Below are 22,534 nucleotides of genomic sequence, written 5' to 3'. Positions count from 1 at the left end.
CCCTGAGGCAAGGGTTAGTTCCCTCTTGTCTTTGTATCTCCAGAGCTTAATATAGTGATTGGGCTTACATAGGTGCTTAAGAAATGCTTTTGGAATTTGAATTAAAATTACAGTAATCTCTTCCATAGGGAGGGAGTTAGGGATGTGGAGCCCCCATGATATGGGAAATCTTTGTATAATTTTTTGGCCTCCCCTTTGTACCAGAGAAGTCTGAATTATGATGTTAAAAGATAAAATATGTTGGCATTATGCAATACTACTACATATATTTGATGCATTTCTGAGTTTCTAAACTTTTTCTGTGTTGTCTGCCGGTCTTTGTGTGTTGTCTACGGCTTCTGCAAAACTCCCAAAATATTCCCATTTAATTCCTTATGCCAACCCGCGATATATTGAAACTATGATAGGGAAAGTTGTGATCTGGAAGGGATAACTATATTCCTAGCTCTGCCTCTGGGGTCAATCAGAACCAGTATAATCCCTTGTCTACATGACAGTTTTCAAATACTTGGAACACAGTTATCCCGTTCCACCCTTCACCCCCATTCCCAGCCTTCTCTTCTCTAGTCAAAGTATTCCCAGCTCCTTCATCCAAGTCTCTGGATACTCTTCAGCTTATCAGGGTCCTTCTTGGCACCCAAAACTGAACATAGCACTACAGATATGACCTGGCCAAAGCACACTCCAGAGGGATCATCACCTTTCCTCCTTGTAGACACTCTGTCTCTTGAAGTGAAATCTAACAGTATGTTTTTTTGGCCGCCAAATCGCACTGCTGATTCGTTTGCAGTCTACAAAACACACACACACACACACACACACACACACACACGCACACAGCCCAGTTCTTTTCAGATAAACTGTTGCCTAGCCAAGCCTCTCCTATCTTATATGTGCCTATTTAATCTTAGTGGATTCTGTTCAACACTCCAGACATTTGACGTCTCTTCAAATCCTGACCTTGCCATTCGCTGTATAACCTAACCTCTGAGCTATGTGTCATCTGTCAATTTAATCATCATGCGCAGTGAGTGCCTGGCACTCCGACAACACTTCATAAATAAATGCTTGTTGAATGATTCATCTCTGCATTTACCTAAGACTAATGAAAATGTTAAAGAGCAGAGTGCCAAGGACAGATCCCTCGGTCACTCTACTGGAGACTACCTTCCGTGCCAATCCATAAGAATCATAGATTTAAAGCTGAAAGAGACTTAAGAGGTCACCTATTTCAACGACCTCATTTTACAGGGAAGAAACTAAAAGCCCAGAGAGGATAAGTGACTTGTCCAAGGTTGTAAAAAATGGAAAAAAAAAATTGGAATTTGAACTCAGATCCTAAAGCTAAATCATGCACCTCTTTATTGAAAGAGAAACTTCTCTTTGGATCCATTGTTCAGCCACTTTCCAATTTATCCAATTATACTTTTGTCTGTAGGCATCTAGGTTAACCAGTGGATGTTCAGGCTCTGGGCTTGAAGTCCGGAAGATCTGAGTTCAAGTCTTGACTCAGATACTTCCTAACTGCGTGACTTTGGGCAAGTCACTTAACCTCTGTTTGCCTCAGTTTCCTAGGGATGATAATAACACCTGCCTCCTAGGGTTGCTGTGGGGACCAAGTGAGATAATATTTGAAAAGTGCTTAGTATAGTGTCTGGCACATAGTAGGCACTCTGTATATCTTGGCCATCATCATCATCACCGTCGCTGTTGCTGATGTGGTCTAGCCCACATCTCTCCATTGTCCCCACTTTGTCAAACACTTTGCCGAAATTTTCATAAACTTCATCTGCAACATTTCTTGGATTTCTGTCTATTAACCCAGTCCAAAAGGAAAATAAGGTTAGTCGGATATGACTGGCTCTCAATGATGTCATCCATTTCATCTCCATGCTGTCGTGTTGCTTTCCTCCCCAGTGGTTCACCAACCACCTCTTCAATGAGCCTTTCTAGGATTTCCACAGGAATCCAAAGCTAAGCCAACCCCACTCGCTGAGAGCATGCAAACTCCATTCTCTTCTCTTTCTTTGAAAATTGGGACAATATATGCCCTTTCTCCAGTTGGGCAGCAGGTTTCCTGCACATTATCATCTACCAAAGATCCTTGACGATTGTTCAGCAAGTTAAGTCAAGCCAATCAGCTCTTCCCATGGACTAGGCAGCCTGCTGAGCACCAGGGATACAAAGAAAGCCAAAAACAGTCCCTGTCCTCAAGCGGCTTACAATCTAATTGGGGATTGTACAGTCCCATCTACCAGTCCTTTCAGTACTCTGGGATGTAGTCTGTGGGTGCATGTGGATTTTTGTCTCCCATTAACTCTCTTCCTGAAACCTCATTTTACAAAGGGAGCCCAAGTCAACCCTCTCTTTATTTCCCTGTTGGCTATGCTCCTTTGAACTCTTCCATTATGTTCCCATAGCAGTTAGAGCTCTTCCTTTCTGATCCTATGTGCTCTCTATTCCCATAACCAAAATTTAAGTTTCTTAAGGTCAGGGGCTAAACCATTTTTAATAGCAGTGTTCTTAGCCCTTAGCATACACCCTTGCACACAGTAGGCAATTAATGCATTCACCAAACTAAGCCAACTTGGAAATCATCTATCTAGGAGGGTGAATCAAAGCTAGCTAGCTGAGTGACCTCAGACAAAGCCCATCCCCACTTGGGGTTGACTCAAGTTTCAACCCCAGAAGAATTGGGCTATGAGTCCCCTGTCTTGCCCCACCTCCATCTCAGGACAGTAGAGAGAATCTGAGAGGATAATGGTATAGCCTTTATAGATTCTGAGGAATATAAGCTACTCATTCCAGAAAGACATTTTCCCATTCCAAGCCTCTCACTTCATCCTAGACCTGAGTGACCTGAGAAAATGTTGCCTTCCCAGCTCTGACTTCCCGCAGGGCACCCATGTGCACGTGACTGGATTCCCCCAGGGTTAGGGGAAGAAGAGGCTAGATGCCAACTGTGCCAACAAGCCCCAAAGATTAACAACTCATTCTTATCCTGGAATAAGTGGGTCACGGGCCTACCTTAGGCAAAGCCACCAAAAACCCCAGATTCCAAACCTGGTTATATGCTGACCCACTAACAGCTCACTCCACCCTGACGGCCTGGCTGTATGTCTGAAAGGGCTTTTAAAACCCACAACCCTGAGTAACCTCTTCCTGGTTCTGGGCTGGGTTTGTAGGAAAGGAAATATTCGACTGTGCATATATGTGGAGAGAGGCCTTGGCTCTGGGCCAGGTTGTAAGTCTTGGCCCCTGGCCAAGACTGGGCACACCTTAAATAGCTGTCAGCACTTGTCCACATCTTCTTATGGCTCCTGACACCAACATGGCCATTCAATGTGCCCAGATCTAGACAATCTCTGAAACCCAACCTTTCAAACTTCTCAGTCCTGACCAGTATGAGGGATGGTTCCTGAAAAACAATGGTGACCCAGGGCACAGCCTCAGTCCAGAGCCTTGGCAGCCACTCTCTTCCTTTCCAAGGGTAATTCAAAGGAAGAGTCCTGGGCTAACAGTCAAGACATTTCCTGGGGCTCTACTCCCACGGATGCCCTGGGCAGAAGGGTCTGGGGCCAGAACCTCACAGTGTCGTGATCTCTGACATCACTTGGATAGCATCTTTTCCCCTGCTTCCAGTACAAGATGCCTGTAGGAAAGCCCTCTCCTCTCTTTTGGGTCTCAATTTCATCATCTGTAAGATGAGGGGATTGGAGTAGATTGGGAGTTCTTAACTTAATTTTTTTAAGTTGATGGCTATTTCAGTTTCCTTTATCATCGTTTATAATAAAAATAATAAGGTCCAGGACCCCTGGTCTGGATGATCCATAAAGTCTCTTCTAGCTCTGGAATGATACAGTTTATTTTTGATGGTGGTAGTTTCCGACTTGTGGGCCATGGCTGACCTACTGCAAAAGGTCCGACTCGTTAAATGACCAGGCATCATAAACGCAGGTTCATAGAAGCATAGATCTAAAGCAGAAAGGGACCTCAGCAGCCATGGAATCCATTTTACAGATGGGGAAACTGAGGCCCGGGGAATGAAGTGACTTACCCAAGGTCATCCTCAGAGGCAGGATTTGGACCCAGGTTTGCTGACTCAGTGCTCTTTCTGCTGTACTCCACACTGCCTCCTGTATAAACCCTCTGCGTACCTAGTACTGTCTCATGTGCAGAACTATTTTAGAATAGATGTGGATTCTGCTGTGCTCATTTAAATCATTTTAAGTGTTAATAGTGTTAATAAATTAATAAAATTGCTAATAAATTCATAGTAGCATTATCTCGGTTAATGGATAATAATAATAATAGTTAGCATTTACAAGGCACATTAAGATTTGCAAAGCACTTTACAGATATTATCTCATTTGAACACCTGGTGAGGAAGGTGATTTTATTATCCTTACTTTACAGATGAGGACTCTGAGACAAACAGAGGTTAAGCGACTTGCCCAGGGTCACACAACTACTAAGTACCTGAGGCTGGATTTGAACTCCGATCTTCCTGACCCAAGGTCCAGGGCTATAATTACCATACCACCTAGCTGCCTCGAGGTGGCAATGAGATAGTTTAGTTCAGGGGTGAGGCACCTTCGGCCTCGAGGCCACATGTGGCCCTCTAGGTCCCCAAGTGAGCCCCTTTGACTGAATCCAAACTTCACAGAACAAATTCCCTTCATAAAAGGATTTGTTCTGTAAAACTTGAACTCATTTCAAAGTTTGCACCTGAGGACTTAGAAGGCCACATGTGGCCTCGACGCTGCAGGTTCCCCACGCCTGGTACAAGAGCTGTGCCTGAGGTGATGAGGGCCTGCCCCAGGGTAGCAGCATTGTCAGAGGAGAGAAGGGGCCATATATGAGCAATGTCATGAAGGTCAAATCGACAGGTCCTTGGTAACCGATTGGACAAAATCTAAGTTTCAAGCCTGGGTGATGGAGGATGATGGTGTCCTCGATAGTAATGAGAAAGTTAGGAAGTACAAAGGATTGGAGGGGTTCCTGCCTTTCAAAAGACTGGAAACTACTGACTTAGGTCATTTTTAAATTTCTCACAGCTCTAACATCTTGATGGCATCTTTTTAGCTGCTTGTAGTCAACACTTCTTGGAAGATTAAATGCAAAGGCCAGCTTATGGCCAAGGTACCTCTATCTGGGTGACCTTCCTACACTCTCCTTTCTAGCCAAACTAGCTGCCCACTGAAGACCTGCCATCTTGTAGCCTTCCTGTGCCTGGAATGCACTCCCTCCTCATCTCTCCTGCAAAAGCGTCCCTAGCTTTCTTCAAAACATTCCTGGGGCACCAAGCTCTTCCAGGATGCCTCCTCTGTCATTGGCTTGCTCTCCCTCTCTCTCTTTTCTCTCTCTTCTCCCTCCCTCCCTCCCTCTCTCTATTTCTCTCTCTCTCCCCCCCCCCTCGACTTTACACTTTGTATATACTTGTAATTTCCCATATTGGTATCCCCCCCCACCCCAGCCAGTCAACAAACGTATTAAGGGCCTACAATATGGGACGCCCATCAATTAGGGAATGGCTGAACAAGTTGCGGCATACAAATGTAATGGAATACTACTGTGCTATAAAAAATGATGAGCAGGCAGATTTCTGAGAAACCTGGAGAGACTTGAATAAACCGATGCTGAGTAAAGTGAGCACAACCAGGAGAACATTGCACACAGTAACAGCCACACTGTGCGATGACCAACTCTGACGGATTTAGCTCTTCTCTGCAATGCAATGATCCCACACAGTTCCAAAAGACTCATGATAGAGAACGCTGCACGCCTCCAGAGCATGAACTATGGAGTCCGATTGCAGATCGAAGCATATTATTTTCGCTTTTTTGGTTTTTTTCTTTCTCATGGTTTTTCCCTTTTGTTCTGAATCTTCTTTCACAACATGACTAAAGTAGAAATGTTTAATATGACTGTACATGCATAGTCTGTATCAGATTGCATGCCGTCTTGGGGAAGAGGGAGGGAGGAAGAAAAACATTGAAACTCAGAATCTTATAAAAGCGAATGTTGAAAATTATCTTTACATGTAATTGGGAAAAATAAAATTAAGTGGTGGGGGGAGGGGAAGAGCCTATAATGTGCCGGAGCTGGGGAATCCTGACTACGAAAAAGAGGTTACATTTTATCGGGGAAACAAAATGTAAACAAATCTATACATTGTAAAGGGGAAGTAATTTCAGGCCCTGGCACCTGGGGAAACCAGGAAAGGCCTCCTCTTGCAGAAGGTGGGATCTGAGCTGAGCCTTGAAAAGAACACTCAGAGGCGGAGGTGAGGAGGGCATCCTCCTGAGCGGGGACTGTTTCATTGTTGTGTTCCCAACACCTACACGGTTCCTGCTACACACCTGATGAAGGCTTGTGGAGTTGATGTTAATTACTATCCCCCAATTCTCAGATCCTCTCCCATTCTCAGAGGTCTTTGTTTCCAGAGTCCTCCTCACTCTGACATGCCGTTCTCCTACTCACACATTCTATGCCCTCCAAAGCTGTGGGGTGGAGGAGGGCTACAGTATTGGACCACCACCCTGGGGAGAAGAAAGCAGAAGCTGTTGGGGGTGGGGGACTGGGCTGAAGTTTGTGTGCTTTAAGAGCAAGCCCTTGGCACCCTCAGCTGAGGATTTAGAACCATGACTGCATGCCTGGTTTTCTCCCAGTCCCCCGCTCTCAGACCCAGGCCCCCTCCTGGACAAGGAGTGATGGAGTTCAGGGGTTCCTAGGCAGAGATGTGATGGCTGAAGTCCTGGGACTCTCTCAGCTCTTAGTTCTCCCAGATTCCTGATTCCTAAGACTTTAGTTCCCACCTTCAACATAAAGAAAGGAGAGAGGAGAGATTTTCCTTTAGAGAATTTGAAACAGGTGATAAGCCCAGAATGTGGAACTCGCCCTTCTGGTCCCTGCCCAAGGATCAGGGGAAACTTTGGTTACCACAGACAGCTCACATCCCCCAGAGAGCAAGCTCTTTGTCCCTCACGCCAGATTCAGCACCTCCCAGGACGACGGAGACAGTAGAGGAGCGGGGGTGGGTGGGAAGGTTAGAACTTCTCCCCAAGATCCTCCTCCTCCCTTGGAGGTCCAGAAAATCAGTGCCTCCCCCCACCCAGTGTCCCTGGTGAGCTTCCTCCCTTTGTCAGGCGTTAGGTGATCTAAGGCCCCCTCCTCAAAGCACTCACCATTAGGCAGCCCTGCCCCTGAAGCAGGCAGCTCTTCCCCTGGAAATTGGCTTGGACCTTCCAGCCACAGTGTTTCCCTCTAGTCTGAGAAAGCTAGGTTTCACCTGATCAAATAATTGGCCACCTCCCTTCTTTCTCCCCGCCCAGCTCAGGCCCCTCCCCCGAGCCAAGCCCAGGTTCCTGGGCTAAGGTGATGCCCCAGCTTCCCTCTCTGAGGTCCAGGTAATTCCTACCTCCCTGCCCCACACCCCAAACTTATCTCTCTTTGTCTTCACATTCAAAGTTTCTTCCCACTTTCCTCAGTGTTCAAGTTGCAAATAGCCCTGGGCTAGGAGGCAGAAGATTTAAGTTCTCGTCACAAGCTTTTCTTCAGCAAGTCGCTGCCTCTTTCTGAGCCTGTGTCCCCATCCGTCAGATGAAGGTTTTGGATTAAATGGTCTCTAAGGTTTCCCTCCTCTGTTCCCCATCCCCCATTTCGATATTCTTTGTTCTGAGATCCCTCCTAGCTCTAACATTCTGTATTCTAGCGGCCCTCCTGACTCTCACATTCTCTAATTTCTCTTCCACAGCTGGTAAGTGTCTACCCAGACTTAATCACTGAATGGCCATTGCCTCAGTCAAACTGAGACCTGGGAAAAGCCAAGGTCTCCCACTGTGTCCAGGGCCATCTCCAGTTGTCCTGATCTGTATCTCACCACTGGACCCAGATGGCTCCAGAGGACAAAGTGAGGCTGGTCACTGCATAGCCCTCCCTCGCTTAAACTCAATTCACTTGCACATCATGGCACCACCTCCTTGATGTCATGGTCCTCTTCCAGAACAAAGGACAAACAACCAAACAACATCTCTCCTAGAGCTGACTTTCTGTTCTCTAAGTCATCCCTTCCCAAATGGCAGCTCTGCCCCCTAGGCATCCACTTCCTCCGTCTCAATAATCTTCCTAATGTTATCCCTCCTCCAACACTTGGGGCCTCTCCTAGCTTTGTGTGGGGAAAAAAGGAAGAGGCCCTTCCCTTTGACATGCAGACTGGTCTTTACTCTCAAAGACAGTTAACACCTCAAAATAACTTTTGCCCTCCACTGCTAAAGACTTTTACCAAATCTTCATAATTATCCTCTCCGGGATTCCTCTAACTTCCTCAGGAAGGAAGCCCAGAAGAGGGTATTCCTCCCCCACTAGAAATTGAAAATCGAGAAACTAGACCTTAGAGAGGGGAAGGAATCACACAGGATCAATTAACAACAAAGCTACACTAGGCTCCTACTTGCCAGCCCAGTTCTCTGTCCCAAAATGTTCCCGGACCCTTCTGGCAGTCTGGTGAAGCCTACAGGCCCCTTAAGTAACTGAAGGACATGCTCACTTTCAATCAGAGATCAGTGAAAATAAAGCTGTAGTTTGTTTTTTTCCCCATCAGGCTCATGGACCTTCTAACATCTTTCTATGGGTATCGAGCACCCCCAGATCAAGAACTCCTGGCCAAGGACATCCTGGAAAGCCATGAAAGTATCTAAGCCCAAGCATCAAGAAAGTATAGCTTGAGTCCAGGGCCAGGCACAGCACTGCAAGAACAGGAAAAAGTTGGTTAAATGACTCAGTGTAGATGGCCGAGGACGTGTACAAGTGTGAGCAGAGCCCCCACTCCCAAAAGTGAAGACAAGGAATACCGCCTCATAAATAAACATCATCTTACCTTGGGATTCCGGTAAATGACTTCGGCAGCTCACCATTATAGTGTGTAAATATGTTTTGAAATATGTATATGAAACCTCCCATGTGCTCTAAAACGCTATGTGTACCTTGCAAATACAGACATATTTAACTTTAGTTGATCATGGTCAAATAAACCATGGTATGAATTAGAAACTAGTGCAAAGAGGCTGGCTGTCTCAGCTGTCACTAGATGTGCCCATCTTATCTGGCATCCAGACATTGACAGAAACCTTTGTGGTGAAGGAGTCTGGCATTGGAATCAATGACATCATTCATAACCAGCCTCTTCCTACAATAGTGGGATTAGGTTGTAGGCTTGCCTTCCTCAATAAAACTTTGCTACTGAAGTTCCTGTTCTATCTTTCCCTCTACAGGGACAGTCCTAAGGTTTTTGGACCCTTAGCGGAACCCTGGAGGGGAGGCCAGACAAGACAGAGTTAAATCTGGAGAGAGAGAGAGAGAGAGAGAGAGAGAGAGAGAGAGAGAGAAGCTGTAAGTAGGCCAGACACCAGGAACAGAAGCTATATTTCCAAGAATGACCCTTGTAAGAATGTGGTAGGACCAGGAACTCAGAAAAAGTCATGATTCTTACATACCCAAGATGGTGTAAAAAAAAAAATCAAAAGAAAGGGAATTAGGGGAAAGAGCCCTGGGACAGGAGCCAGAAAATCAGGTGACCCTGAGTACAGAAACTCAGGTCTATGCCCAAGGACACACCACCTATTTTCTTAACTCTTTCCAATTCATGCTTTCTATGTCATAGCATCATAAACTTAGAGTTGGAGGGAGTTCCCAGAGGCAGCTGGGAGACAAGTCTAGACCTGGGGACACAAAGACCTGAGCGGGGTGGAAGCCCACCTCTGCTACCCCTGGCAAAGTAAGTGACCATCAGCTTTCTCCTCTTCTTCATCTGCCAAGGTAGGGGGAAATCTGACAGAAGCTAATCTGTGTGGGAAACCGGGCAAACATTAAAAGTACTATATAAAGGTCGGCAGCTACCATGAGCCTCTGGCCGCTTTGACATTTCCAGGTTCTGTATTTTAAGGCCTCTTCCAGATCTGACCTCCTGTGTTCTAAGGGCCCTCCCAGCTCTGACATTCTGTGTTCTAAGGGCCCTCCCAGCTCTGACACCCTGTGTTCTAAGGGCCCTCCCAGCTCTGACATTCTGGGTTCTAACATTGTTGTTCGCTGGTCTTGTGAGTTTTTTCTTGCCAAAACCCCTCCAATGCAGAGCTTGGACTGGTCTCCACATTGAAAGACTCACAGAGTAGCCAAGCTGAACCCCCTTCCTCTTATCTGGTCTCCCTTTCCCCAACTAAGAAGACACCTGGAGCCAGAATAATTTTATTAGAAAATAGAGTGTTTATTCAAATGACATAAAACCCCATGGGCTGGGCTGACCTTGGGCTGAGAAGGAGTGTAGGAGGGAAGGGGAAGCCCAGGGGAAGGAAACCTGTGAGGCTCAGCCCAGGGTGGGGAACTTTAGGCCCCCACTCTCCATTTCCCGACCCTCCCAGTTCATACCACACCCTCCCCCCCTCCCAGAGGGCTGGGGCCACTCAGTGTCTATTTAAAATCAACCTGGTCCAAAGTTGGGGGTGTGGGGTGGGAGGGAGGAGGTGCAGGCCCCAGCATGGAGCCAAAGTGCAAATCCAAGCCCAGAGAGGGAGCAGCACAGGCTAGCCAGTCCAACTCAGCAGCCAGCTAGATAGGTCCCTGTGGAACATGAAGGGCTGCTTAGGCTCGGGGAGAGGGCTAGGGCTTCTTTTCTTGGTTCTGTGTTATCAGTGGGTTTCCAGCTCCGCCCCTTCCCATTCCATACCCTGGCAGTCTCTGAGGCCCTCCTGTATCCTGAGCCCAGAGGATCCCCCCCCACCTCCTCCAATCCCAGGCTTGAATCTATTCCCCACCTCACTCCCTCCCCTTCCATCACCTACAGGGAGCAACATTTCAGACCCTTTCTTGGGGACCCCAGGGGTAGGGCCATATAGGGACATAATGATATAGGAAGCCCCGGGGAAGGGGAGAATGTCCCCCCTAGTACCTGTGGCAAACCTCCTCTTCACCAGAGACATGCGGTACCCACTGCCCACAAGCTCCACATCCACCCCAGACAGGGTGCTGCCCTCACTGGTGAAGTGGGCGGCCACTGGGCCGGGCATGCTAGGCCCTGACAGAGGTTCCCAGCTGGCAGAGAGATGGCCTTGGCCTGGGGGGGCAAAGGCAGCTAGATGCTGGTCTAGCCTAACCCTGGGAATCAGGGCATTCCCTATAATACCCTTCTAGGCCTGAGGAGAGAGCCATATAGAGCTGTTAGGCCCACAGATTCACATTCCCCCAGTCTCCTTGTCAGCCACGGAGGTTTCGTGGTTGATGCCCCACCACCCTGCCCCCATCACCCTAGGCTCCCAGAGGAGAACGTAGGTGGCCAATGATTTGCTATGTGCCAATCCGTGGGATGGGGGTGAGGAGGGATTCTCCCCACTCACATTTTCCTGGAGCACTGTCTAGATCTCTGCCATATTGGAATCCCCATCCACTCTGCATGTACCTTATGTCTCCCTCACTGGAGGGGCACTTTGAGGGCAGAACGGTTTCGGTCTTCCTTTCTATCCCCAGCCCTTAGCAGAGTGCCTGGCACATGGCAGGTATTTAGAAAATGATTGTTGACTGACTGTCCTCTAATTATTTGTAGACAAGCTAATCAAATGCCACTTTCTACCCCTCAGAGGCCCGGACTGAGCCTGTTGTCATCCTTACGTCTAAGAGTACATAGCCCAATGCCTTGAATATAGTATGCATTTAATAAATGTGTCCTGGGTTCTAAGGGCCCTCCCAGCTCTGACAATCCATGTTCTAAGGGCCCTCCCAGCTCTGACATCCTGTGTTCTAAGGCCCCGCTTCCAGCTCTGACGTCCTGTGTTTTAAGGGCCCTCCCAGCTCTGACATCCTGGGTTCTAAGGGCCCTCCCAGCTCTGAGATTTGTTTTAAGGTTCTGTAGGCGGAGGATTTAGGCCTGGGGGGGGGGGGTCAGAAGATATCCAGGAAGCTTAGAGGAAGCTCATCTTTCCTCTCTGCCTCCAAGGGTACAGGCTCACCCCCTTCCTCTGACACATCTGGAAGTCTCCACAAGAGCCTCTTCTCCTCCAGGTTCCTATGAGTAGAAAAGGGTAAAGACCTCAGCTGGGCCATCCCCCCCCCCCAGTCCATCCCACCTCTCCTTTATGTGTGGTCTTCCCCTATTAGAGTGCAAGCTCCTCGAGGAGAGTCTGTCTTGCTTGCTTATACTTCTGTCCCCAGAACCTAGCACATAGTAAATGCTTAATGAAATGTTTTTGTATTCAAACATTCAGGCAGTTAGCTGGCAAAGTAGATACGATGCTGGGCCTGGAGTCAGGAAGACCTAAGTTCAAATCCAGCTTCAGCTGCTTACTAGCTGTGTGACCCTGGGCAAGTCACTTCACTCTGTTTGCCTCAGTTTTCTCAACTATGAAATGAGCTGGAGTAGGAAATGGCAAAACGCTCTGGTGTCTTTGTCCAGAAAACCCCAAATGGGGTCATGAAGAATCAGACATGATTCATCAACAACATTCATTCATTCATTCATTCAATCATTCACGACAGCCCCTTCTTGGCCCCAGTTCTGGTACAGAGAATCTCTAGTTTCCCTCAAAGCTTATGTGTCACTTATTGAGGTCTTTCCTGGTCTCCCTATCTGCTACCTTTAGCCCTCAATTACCTTATATTTGCTTTGAATATATTCAATACATGGTAGATTGTGTATGTGTGGCTTCACTGGATAGCATGTGAGCTCCTCAAGGGCCAGGATTGCTTGTCTCACTAGCACCTGGCACAGCGCCAGCTTCATTGTGGGTTCTTTAAATAAGTTCATGGACTGATGGCCCCACGATCCCAGAATATAATAAGGTCCCCTCTACCCACTATCTCAATGGAAAACCCAGAGAAGCCAGGGAAGGGCTCACCAGCTGGCAGCGGGCTGCAGACGGACATTCGTGACAGGCTCCTCAACAGGCAGCAGGATCTGGACGTTGGTGAGTGGGGTGGGCAGGGCCATGGCGCTTGGGCAATAACTATACTCCACCGAGACTTGGGTCAGGGCACGGCCACACTGCCAGTGGGCACTGAGCTGCAGAGGAGCCGCCTGGACCCCAGGCTTGGAGAACTGGGCAGGGAGGAGGAGAACGGCTTAGGATAGAGGAGCGACTGGTCTTGTCTTCTGAGCCCCCATGCCCACCTCAATTTGTCCTGTGTATTGGCTGACAGCCTCCTAGCCATGAAGGCCCCTTCCAGCTCTGAAGCTGATCAATACTGGCTTTGTATGTGAGCAATGAAAGCCCCCCATCCTGTCCCCTTGGGTGCATCTGGAGAGCTACCATCCCTTCTTCCTGGGCATCCGCTTAGAGCTGCCATCCCCCCTCCCATCCATGGGTCCAGGCCTTCTGAGCCCACCCTCCTGGGAACTTCCTTTTGTCCATTCTGATTACAGCTGGGATTCTCCTTGGTGGACGCCCTGGCTCCCCCTCCGGGCCTCACCTTGTACCTAAGCAGCACCACGTTGTAGTAGGAGGCTGCTGGGCTCTGTTCTGCCTGGCGCTGTAGATGCCCCGTCAGAGCAGACATATTCAGCCAAAAGTCCTTGGTGGCTGGATCACTTTGGGAAGGGTCACTGTGGAGCAGGGTTGGGGCTGGTTGGCCCTGGTCTCCCATAGCCACCCTGAGGCTTAAGGTCAAAGCCTGGCTCTTCTCTCTAACCCCACCCTGCGTCCTTCCCCTCTGCAGCCCCTCATGATCCTCCTAGCTCTGGGCCTCCAGCCTGTATCTCCTGCCCACACGCCCAGGGTACCCCCCGCACTTGGGCTGGACCAGCTTCCCCACCCCCAGCGTCGTCCACACCTGAACAGCAGATCAGCATTGGGCTGGAAGTGTTCGATGACAGCCGTACGGACCAGACGGAAGCTGAGCACAGGCAGGGGCATCGTCCCACTGAACACCCTCACGATCCCCGCAGGGAAGGACATGGTCAGCTCACCCGTCACCTTTACCATGCAGCTGTGGGGCACAGAGCGCAGAGGTGGCACCTGGGCCTGAGCCTCACCTCCAGAGAATAGAGCTTTCCTAGGAGTAGCTATGGCACAAAGGATGGAATGCTGGACTTGGAGTGAGGAAGACCCGAGTTCAAATCCTGCCTCCGACACTCACTAACTTTGTGCCCCTGGGCTCAGCCTCTCTCAACCTCAGTCCCCCTGTTTATAAAATCAGGATCATAAAAGCACCTACCTCCCAGGGTTGTTGTGAAAGCCTAATGAGATAATATATGTAACACTTTGTACACCTTAGAGGGTGTCCAAGGTTGTGACTGGTATTGGTATCACTACGAGATTTTCTTATTCGATTCTCCATAAATCCCATAAGATATCCAATGTTCAGGGTGGTTGTTACTGCTATCACCACTGTTTTATACATCATTCTGTTTATCTACAGTGATTATTATATCAATTCCATCATATAAATATAGAAAATATATTTACAAATAAATACAATTTAATAAATAATTATATTTTAACATAAATATCTCAGCATATAAATCTATATAAAATATATTTGATATATAATACAATACATTATTACACATCATATATTTTATATAAAATAGTTATACAGAATCCATAGAACATATTAATATATTTCTATATTTATTGTAATTTTATTATTTAAAATATTTTATTAATATATAACATATTAGCATACAGAATATAGTTTATATATTATTCTATATTTTCTCTCATTTTCTTTTGCTAAGACCTGTGATGTTCTCCCTGTGCAACGGAGCCTTCCTCCCCAGATACAGACCCATGCCTCATCTGGCGTTTCTAATCTCAGATATTTGCCGGCGCCACCTCGAGGTGTGGCCAACCAGTAGCACGTTTTCCAGGCCAAATGTGAGACTGGGCCTTCCCCCTTCCACCCACTTTGTCACGCTAGCTCAGGATATGCTGGGCCTGCCACTGCGTGTGACATCACTACTGTCTACGATGTGCTTTCCCATGCGTGATCTCACCTGAGCCTCAGAACTCTGAGGAGAGGAAGGCCAGGAGGCCAGCAAGGACTATACCCTATTTTACAAAGAGGGAAACCAAGGCCCGGGTAGGTAAAGAGACTCACCCACAGTGATGCAGTGAGTTAGTTAGGGGACCTCAGTTCTATCCCTGACCTCAAGCCCTGGTCTGTGTCCTCTTGACCATCTAGTGGCCTGGGGGGATCTTTAGGGGGAAGCATTACAATGGCCTGAGTGGCAAGCAGAATGAGTGATGGAACCCTGGTCAGACTTGACTCCCCTCTTCCCCCATCTACTCCAGTTTATGGCCTACCTGGGGGCATCCTGGCCCCGGAAATAGGCATGGACATACTCTGTGAAGGCAGTGGCTACAGGCAGGGCATCCTGGGAGCCTAGCACCACGGGGCTCGGGCCCCTGGAGATCCCTGCAGAGGAGAGAAAGACAAGACAGGATCAGTTTTCAGCCCCAGGAGCCCCTCAAAGAATTGCACCAGAGGATGAAGTAACAGCTGAGAGAATCCCTAGGGATAATCGAATCCAGTCTCATTTTACAGATGAGGAAACTGAGGCCCAGTGAGGGGCAAAATTCACAAAAGCCAGTGTGGGGCAAAGCTAGGGCTCAGAATTACAGGATGTCCCAGTTAGAATGGAGGGACTGCAGAAAGGAATGCCCTTGGCAGCAGGTGGTCCAGGCTCTCCTTGGAGTCTTCCTGTGATGGGGAGCTCACTGTCTACGTAAGGCAACTCACTGCACTTTTGAACAGCTCTTAACTTGGAGCCAAAATCTGCCTAGCTAGGGCCCCTTCCATCGACCTCTCTAGTTCTGCCCTCAGGGGCCATTACAAAGGAGGCTAATAATCCCTTTTCCACATGAAGGCCTTTTAGGTACTTAGAGGATCATAGGATTTAGAGCTGGCAGGCCTCCCAGTGCTCTCCCTGACTACTTCCCAGATGAGAAAACCGAGGCCACACATGTTAACTGCCCAAGGACACACAGCTAACTGGATGCAGAGCTGTGGTTCTGAACCCTGGTCTTCTGAGTTGACATTTAGTCAGTCAACCCGTATGGGGATACACAAGACAGGCCCTGCCCTCAGGGAGGTTACAGGCCAACAGTCATCCTGTGCTCTATCTCAGGACTGGAAGACCTGTCACTGGGTCTCCCCTTCCCCAGCCTAGGGCCCTGTCTGCTCCACATGCCAGCTCAGGCCCTGCCCTCCACCCCCACCCTGTCCATTCTACAGGGAGCCCAAGACATACCAAGGCCTGACTGGGAGAAGCCGCTGCTCCTCTCGGGGAGGCTGCTGGGGACGGAGGAACTCAGCGGGGAGGGGCTCAAGGAACGAGACTGGAAGCAAAGGGGAGATCATTGGAGCCGGTCAAAGGTCACTTCTGACCCTCTTCATTAGGAAAACAGAGGCCCAGAGACTGGGGAGCTGGGGTGTGACTCCCTACCCCAGGTTATGAGGCAGAGGTAAGAGCACCCCTTCAGCAGTGCCCAATGCCCACCTCCCCTTACGCTGTCCCTGGAGCTTCTTCCCACTCCTCTACTCTCCCTGCCCCATTCTAGCCATCCAGGGTCCCCCCATCCTGTCCTGCAGCTGGCATAGCCCAGACCTATGAGCAACCAGGTACTATGGGAAGTAAAGCATGTGCCAAGCGGCCAGCCAGCCCTAGCCCCCAAGGGACCGTGCTCCCCTCACCAGGTCTCCGTTGCTCCGGGTGAGGGTACTAGGCGTCTTCCTGGTATGGCCTCTTCTGGGGAGCACTGCCTGTCCCTCCCGGGGCCCTGCATCGGGCAGAGCGGGTACCAGGTCTGGGCACCGCGGGATGAGAGACGGGTAAGAACCATAACAATGACAGTGATCATAATAGCCGTCATTTACGTGATATGGTAGGGCTGGCAGAGCATCATACACGCACATACGTACATGTACACACACAATGTGTGTATGTGTGTGTGTCTATAATATCTCATCGTTCGATGCTTTCCACAACCCTGTATGGTAGGTGCGACTGTCATCCTCACGAGGGAAATGGGGCTGACAGGAACAAGTGACTCACCCAGGGTCACACGACCTGAAGTATTTGGGGCAGGATTTGAACTCAGGTCTATCTGAGTTATGTGTGTAGTATACTATTTATGTAATATATATGATCCATAATGTATAACAACACACGCAGTGCTGTCCAATACTGCGCACGGCACCCATAACACACAAGCTCACAGCGATCAGAATTTCTAATGACACTTCCAGGGTTACAAAGTGTTTTCGTCACAACAGTTCCCTGCAGGGCATGGAAAGACCAGGGTCTCAATTTCACAGATCAGGAAAGGGGCTCAGAGTGGGGAAGGAACACGCCCTAGGTTGGCCCAGCCAGGATAGAGCCTCGTCTGCCGGTGTCCCAGGTGAGGGTCTTTTCCGCCGCATCCCACCGCCACCCTTCCACATCCAACCCACCCCATACCCCCAGGAAGCTTGGGAAGAAGGGGAGGGGAGAAGACTCAGCTTCCCTGAGCAGCGGGTGGGAGCGAGAGGAAGGCAGCTTTGCCTCGAGAGGCTCTATCGCTGGGAGTGTTTGAGCAGAGGCGGGCCCTCCTGGGAAGACTGAAGAAGAGTGAGAGGTTGGTCTAAGCCCATCGGAGCTTCCTGGGGGCCTTCCCTTCTCTGGGACTCTAAGATCCCCCAAACCTGGGAGAACTGGAAATTTTGGAATGGGCAAGGGACAGACGAGGGGGGGGGGTCAGACTCACCATCACTTGCCCAGGGGTCAGAGTTGGGCTCGGATCCTGGAGGGCCCCCTGGCGCAGTCCAGGCAGGGCAGGTGTGGGGCCGGGCTGGTGGGGAGCTAGGAGGCCTTCTGGCCCCAGGGGGACTCTGGGGTGTGGCTGGTCGGGGAACCCAGGAGTCTGGAGAGGGGCCAGGTGCCGGGTGCGATGGGGAGTCCAGACCTGAGTCCTCCACATTCTCTGGGGATGAGGAGGAGAAGGGAGAAGGGCTAGAGGTAAGGCCGTAGCTGCCAGAGCCTGGAGGAGGGGAGGGGAAGAGGAAGAGAAGGGGATCAGAGAGGTGGGGAGGCCAGCTCCACAGCCTGGCTTCCTCTAAAGGGCCTGCCCCCCACCATCACCTGGAAAGTCTTCTGGCTCCAAGGCTGACTCCAGGGGAGGGCCAAAGAGGGCCTTGGACAGCTGCACGTCTGATTGGGGCTTTTCTGCACATCTGGAGATGGGGGAGGGGTAGAGTTTACAGCTAGATCCCTGGCTACAAATGGTGGGGAGGGGAGGGATTAAACACAGAGGGAAAGGGCATGATACAGGGCTCGAGGGGAGAAGATATTGGAGCACAGGGTGGGGGTCCTGGGTGTGGGAGCATATAGATGCACCCTGACTTGTTACACCCCCGCCCCTCCCCTGCACGCATACACACCGGATGGCTCTGGAGGCCGAGTGAGGCCTCAGTGGTTTCCCTGACATCTCCCCTGTAAGAAACCCCACATCAGTTTAAGCTTGCCACGCTCCCCCATTCATTACCAATAGGATCCACCCACCTGGGTCCCCAGAGGCTCTCCTTCCCACTCAGTCCAGCCACTCAATCCCATGAAGTCCCCAGGGCAAGGACCCAGAGGGCTGGGAGTCCCTGGAAGAAGCTAGGGCTGGAGAAGGAGGCTGGGGCAAGGACGTAGTCTGAGCCCAGCCACTCCCACCACCCTCAGCCTGGTAATAATAGAAAGTGGCACTTACGGGAGGAATGGCGTTTCATGGTACCCTGTGAACAGAACCGGGGTGTCAGGAGGTCCCCCCAATATACACCCACCTATCTACCCCACTGGGGCCTCGGACCTCCCACTGCCCCTCATGCAACATCTCCCCCACCGCCCAGCTCCTTACCCCAGGGCCCGGTGGCAGGATCAAGCTGCCCGCCGTGGCTTTGAGTTGGGCTGCGGCAGCCTCGGCGTCCCGGGACTGGCTGGGCGGTGGGGCCGGTTTGATTTGTACAAAGAACTTTCGGGGCTCCTCCTCATCGTCATAGTCAGAGTCACTAGACGAGCAGAAGCGTGGGTTCTCCCGCTCTGGTGCTCCAGGGTCAAAGAGGTAAGTAAAAGATTGTAATGCCCCCCCCTCCCCCCCGTCTCCTGCCTCCGCTACAGGCCCCTCCGCAGCATCCCCAGCAATGAATGGATGGAGCCTCTGAGCCCACAGAAAGCCTAGTAACAATTCTATCTGGTGATGAACAGTGGAGATGGGTTCTAATCTTGCCTCTTGGGCCTCAGTTTCCTCATCTGTAAAATGAGGCATTTGGACCAGATGACTTTTAAGTTCCCTTCTTGCTCCAGATCTGAGGGACCTGACACCAGAGGCCACATCTCTCCCCACAGAAGCAGCTAGGTGGCATCGTGGATAGAGGGCCAGGCCTGGAGCCAAGAAGGCTTGAGTTCAAATACGGCTCTAGAAACTCACAAGCTGTGTGACCATGGTCAAGTCACTTTGCTTCTGCTGGCCTCAGTTTCCTAATCTGCAACATGGGGATAATGAAGGGCGCCGACCTTCCAGAGCTGCTGGGAAGAGCAAATGGGAGACTCTTTGTAAAGTACTGAGCACAGCTCTTGGCACGTAGCAGGAATATAACGCACGCTTGTTTCTTTCCTCCCTCCCTCCCCTCCTTCCTTCCTTCTATGGACCGAGGGTTCTCTTAGGAATGTGTCTCTCCAAACACACCAGAGGCTTCCTCTAGGTAGCCCCACATCCTTTTCTCACCCAAGGGCCTCCCTGAAGGCAGACCTCATGTCGTGGTCATCATCATCGATTATTATAAAGTTCTGGGATCTCATTGATCTACCAGTTCGAGTTGGTCCCTGCCACTTACCTAGAGCCCCAACAAATGACTTGCCCAGGGTCACCCAGCTAGTATGTGTCAAAAGCAGTACTCGAACCCAGGACCTCCTGATCCTTAGAGCCACTATGCCACGCCTCTTATTACGTTGTTATTGTGGTTATTCCTGTTTTCTTTCAAAGTCAACTCTAGAAAACTCTCTAAGTCTATCAGTTGCAGAAGAAGTGTTACCTGTGTTGGTGGAAGGAGTGTCCTTACCTGGGACTTCTCTAAGCTAATTAAATCAAAGCCCAATCTGTTATGATTCATTGCTATTGGGGTCTGCTCCAGGGTCCAGCACCCACTAGTGGCCTGGTTGCCATTCTCCACGGTGGCCACAAGGTGGTGATCATTCATCACTTTCCAGGCCTGAATTCTGCGCTTAGCCAGACCCAGGGCCCATCACTCAGGGCCCTGGGCAGGCTGGGAAGGGGGTAAGAGAGGCAGCGAGTTTCTAACTTGGCCCTGCTCCCCAGGTCCCTCTTCCCTGGACTAGGGTGAAAGGATATTGTTCTGATTGACATCTGGCCGGACAGTGAAGCCTTCCTCGTCCACTACTGGGCATGCCTGGGGGAACAGGTGTATCAGGGACACTGGGAAAGGGGAAGGCCCCCCATTCCATGCCCCCTCAGACAGACACACCAACCCTCCTGGGAGAGCCCAGCACCTCCCTTCCTCCCCTCCACACTGAGCTCTGTCCTCACTCCCAACACTTCATCTCCCACCTAAGTCGTTGCACTGGCTGTACCCCATCCCTGGGAGGCGCTGCCTCCTCACCTCTGCTCCCTGGCTCCCCTGCTTCCTTCAAGACCCAACTCAAGTCCAGCTCTCTGCCAGAGGCCCTTTGGGCACCACGGAAGCTGCAAATGCCTTGATCTTCCCATCACCTTCTTATACTCCATAGTATTTATCTTGCCTGTCTCTAGATATCTACATGTTTTCTTCTGCATTAGAATTTATGCTTCTTGAGAGCAGGGCCTGAATTTGTTTGTTTGTTTCCCTATCTTTCTATTCCTAGCGCTTGGTACGGTGCCTGGCTTAGAGCTTAATAAATGCTTGTTGACCAACTGTTATGGCCTGGTTCCAGGCTTTGCCACTGACCCCCAGTGTGATTTTGGGGAAGTCTGTTCCCCTCCCTGGGCTTCAGTTAGTTACCTGTACCAACTCCCTCTCCCTTCCTCCACTCCCTGAGAAAAATGAGGGTCTCTGAATGGTCTTTTAGGTGAGTTACTTCAAGTTGTGATGTGCTGTGTTCTCTGGCTAGGGGTAGCGGGCACTCTGCCTTCAGCCTCACTCGGTACCTAGCCTGGGGCCCCATGCAGTAGGAGGACTGGCAGATCTTAGACTTGTTGGGGAGAGCAGAACTCTCATGGCCCCTACTCACCACTGATTCAGCCTCTGGGGAGTCCCTGGAGGAAGAAGATCTCAAGGCATTAGAGGCCAGCTCCCTCGAACCCCATCCTTGCTCATCTTCCTTCCTTTAGACCCTCCACCCCCTCTGAGCTCAGCATCCTCCTCCCACTTCCCTTCTTCTCTCAAGGCCTTGTCTCTCACCTCCTAATCCCCTAGCCCAAGCCAACTCTCTCCTGGTCCCAAGGGCATCTTAGTCCCATTCCATTCCCTTCTCCTCTATTCCCTACTCCTAGGACCATGAACCCCAACCCTCTCAATCCTGATCCCTGGGCCCCTCATCATCCACTATCCCCAGCCCACTCCAAGTCAGGATCACCCAGAAGAGGGGAAGAAGGCCCAGCAGCCATCCTGGGGTGGGACCAAGGCCTTCTGAAGGGCTAGGTAAGTCTTACGATGGCCGATGTTCGCGCTCCCTCCGGCTCAGCCCAGGGATTCGGAAGGGCCTGTTCCCACCACTGCCTCGGAGGCGTCTCCCACCTACGCATTGGGGAGGGGGGAATAGGGAGGGAAGGGAGGGGATGGACAAGGGCATTGAACCCCGAGGGAAGGAACAATGGAATCTGGAGGCTCCCTGAATGTGGATGTTAGAGGGGGCAAGGCAAGGAGAAAGGAAGGACCCCACCCGTATCGCCATGCCACATCCCCCTTCCCCTCCTCCGTCCAATTCCAGGGGTTCTGGGGTCTGAGCAGACCCTAGGACAGGGGTAAGGGGGTCGGGGGTGGGGGGCCCAGGCAGGGCCTCCAGGGGCCCCCACACGTACTTGCCTTCCGGAAGGGCCATAGAGCTGTATTCCTCAAAGTCTACGACACCTGAGAAAGAAGAAATTGGGGAGACCCTGTAAGGTTCTCTCTCTTCCCCCAGTTTCTCCTGCCCTCTCTATCTGTCAAAATCCTACCTTTAAGGGCCATCTCCTGCATCTCTCAGAGTCAGATTTTCAGAGCTCATTGAATACAATGTTTCCCTTTTTCACAGATGAGGAAACAGGCCGGGAGAAAGGATGCGGCTTGGCCAAGGCCGTGTAATGGTAGAGGCAGGGAGAGGTCACAGATTTAGGGCCAAGAGGGGGCCTTAAAGTTCATTCAAGTCTATCTCTCCCTCATTTTACAGATGAGGAAACTGAGGCTCAAGATGGAAAAGTCAGGATTTGAACCCAGGTCCTCTGACTTCAAATCCCATGCTTTTTCCACTCTTCCTGCTAGAGTACCTCATTATACCCTGGGACTTTTTAATTTCAAAGTAGACAGCTTTAACATGAGCTTTGGAGGAAAACAAATA

General features: G+C 50.2%; 1 protein-coding gene across 3 annotated transcripts in view; it reads right to left on the bottom strand.

Moving 5' to 3' along the window:
- Positions 1-10,237: 10,237 nt before the first annotated feature.
- Positions 10,238-22,534, bottom strand: part of FCHO1 (FCH and mu domain containing endocytic adaptor 1) — a 52,809-nt gene continuing 40,512 nt past the window's right edge. For 2 of the 3 annotated variants that reach the window (XM_036741984.1, XM_036741983.1), the window contains exons 10-27: positions 22,024-22,068; positions 21,651-21,735; positions 21,230-21,254; positions 20,355-20,412; positions 18,864-19,048; positions 18,717-18,741; positions 18,403-18,454; positions 18,104-18,195; positions 17,730-18,002; positions 16,678-16,790; positions 16,235-16,322; positions 15,288-15,399; positions 13,813-13,968; positions 13,453-13,585; positions 12,882-13,081; positions 11,997-12,052; positions 10,943-11,107; positions 10,238-10,614 (exon numbers count right to left, since the gene is read on the bottom strand). In XM_036741984.1, coding sequence (XP_036597879.1) covers positions 10,592-10,614; positions 10,943-11,107; positions 11,997-12,052; positions 12,882-13,081; positions 13,453-13,585; positions 13,813-13,968; positions 15,288-15,399; positions 16,235-16,322; positions 16,678-16,790; positions 17,730-18,002; positions 18,104-18,195; positions 18,403-18,454; positions 18,717-18,741; positions 18,864-19,048; positions 20,355-20,412; positions 21,230-21,254; positions 21,651-21,735; positions 22,024-22,068 — 1,886 coding nt within the window. In that variant the 3' untranslated portion in view covers positions 10,238-10,591. The remainder of the gene's footprint in view (positions 10,615-10,942; positions 11,108-11,996; positions 12,053-12,881; positions 13,082-13,452; positions 13,586-13,812; positions 13,969-15,287; positions 15,400-16,234; positions 16,323-16,677; positions 16,791-17,729; positions 18,003-18,103; positions 18,196-18,402; positions 18,455-18,716; positions 18,742-18,863; positions 19,049-20,354; positions 20,413-21,229; positions 21,255-21,650; positions 21,736-22,023; positions 22,069-22,534) is intronic. The other variant, XM_036741985.1, reaches the window with a different exon arrangement.

This window comes from Trichosurus vulpecula, chromosome 1 (genome assembly GCF_011100635.1).
Source record: "Trichosurus vulpecula isolate mTriVul1 chromosome 1, mTriVul1.pri, whole genome shotgun sequence".
NCBI lineage: Eukaryota > Metazoa > Chordata > Mammalia > Diprotodontia > Phalangeridae > Trichosurus > Trichosurus vulpecula.
This window is presented reverse-complemented; position numbering and strand designations above follow the sequence as displayed.